Source organism: Pygoscelis adeliae, unplaced genomic scaffold (assembly GCF_000699105.1).
Source record: "Pygoscelis adeliae isolate BGI_AS28 unplaced genomic scaffold, ASM69910v1 Scaffold1277, whole genome shotgun sequence".
Lineage (NCBI taxonomy): Eukaryota > Metazoa > Chordata > Aves > Sphenisciformes > Spheniscidae > Pygoscelis > Pygoscelis adeliae.
This window is the reverse complement of record NW_008825096.1, coordinates 1-1,483: the sequence shown is the minus strand read 5'-3', so window position 1 is coordinate 1,483 and position 1,483 is coordinate 1. Positions and strand designations below refer to the sequence as shown.

Below are 1,483 nucleotides of genomic sequence, written 5' to 3'. Positions count from 1 at the left end.
AGGGGCAGGGGCTCCTGCCAGGCAGTGTGTGGTGGGATGGCGTGCTGGCAGAGGCGTCCCCCCCCCCCAGCAGGGATGGGGCACTGAATGCGGGGACGTGGCGGCGTGGCGGGGGGGCCGCGGGGCCCCCCCCCCAGCCCCTCCCAGCCCCCAGCTCCTACCTCGCCGGGCTCCTTGGGCTCAGTGTAAAGGAAAGGAAAGAGGGGTTATAGCCATGCCAGCAACTGCCCAGCCGGGGTTAGCACCGACCCAGGGCAGAGCCGGCTCCCCAAACTATCGCAGCCTCCTCAGACTCCCACGGCTGCCCCCACACCAGCTCTATCTCCAGGAGAAGGGGCGTGGATACGTCCCCTGGGATTTCATGTCCCACCCCAATCCCTGCACAGAGCTGGGCTCCCCCAAACCCATGACCGTCCCTGCTCCTCGCCCTGCCCGATGTCCTGGGGGACACCCCAAGGCCGGGCGGGAGTGATGCTGCACGATCGCCCCTGAGCCTCCCCCTGCCCGCTGCCTGCCCAAAGGGGTGCGTGCCCGAAGGGATGCCTGTTTGGATGGACGCGTGCCCAGATGGACACGAGCCCCAGCCCCAGCCCAGGGGGTGAAGGCAGGGGGCTCCCAGTGGCAGGGGCTGGGCAGCTCGGAGGTCCCAGGTCTCAGCTCCCCACTCCTTACCCAGCTCCCCGTCGGCTGCTTCCACATCCCCCCCCTCGCTGGGGGCTGCTCCTCTCCTGGTACCTGACAAAACGGGGGTGAGAGCGCCAGGGTGGGACCGAGGCCACAGCCTGTGACACCTCCCCGTACCCATGGGTGCTCCCAGCAGGGACCCCAGACCTGGGAAGGGCGAGGGCCACATGGGGTGCTGGGGACACCTGCATCCCTCTGCTCTGGGCTGCTGAGCATCTCCCCCCGGCTCCCCACCCCATAGCCCGGCACCCTGAAGCTCAGCTCCAGCCAGCACCAAGGCATTTTACCTGCCATGTCAGTGTCCACCCCCATGTCCTGGGCCACCTTCAGAAAGATCTGAGGGCAGGAGGGGGCTGGCATTAAACACGCTGCCGGCATCCACTGCCCCAGTGAGGCAAATCCCCAGGTCACGGGCAGCCCCCGGCAGAGCTCCAGGGAGGGTGGGCACCCCAGGAGCCGCAGCTCTTCTGCATACCTCTTCCAGGGTGGTGTCGGAGATGCCATAGCTGGAGATGCCCAGTTCCCCCAGGCGGGCGTCCAGTTCGCGGAAGAGGTCCCCGAAGGCCCCATCCTTGGCCCCGCTGTAGGGCAGGACAAAGAGCACCTCGTGCCCGATGTCCTCCACCAGCCGGGAGCCAGGGACCAGCTTCTGGATCAGCACCGACAGCTGGGCCACATCTGGGGGGACAGGGAGGGCTGGAAACCTGGGGCAGGAGCCGGTAGCTGGCACAGGAGCTGGCCAAAGCTGGCACTTGCCCAGCACCCCAGTCTGGGGGTCCCTGGAGGGGGGGTTGCAGGG

General features: G+C 68.0%; 1 protein-coding gene across 1 annotated transcript in view; it reads right to left on the bottom strand.

Moving 5' to 3' along the window:
• Positions 1–1,362, bottom strand: part of ABCA7 (ATP-binding cassette, sub-family A (ABC1), member 7) — a gene marked incomplete at its 5' end in the record, with an annotated part of 6,042 nt that extends 4,680 nt beyond the window's left edge. The window contains 2 exons of the mRNA XM_009327002.1: positions 919–1,020; positions 1,160–1,362. Coding sequence (XP_009325277.1) covers positions 919–1,020; positions 1,160–1,362 — 305 coding nt within the window. The remainder of the gene's footprint in view (positions 1–918; positions 1,021–1,159) is intronic.
• Between the last annotated feature and the right edge of the window lie 121 nt (positions 1,363–1,483).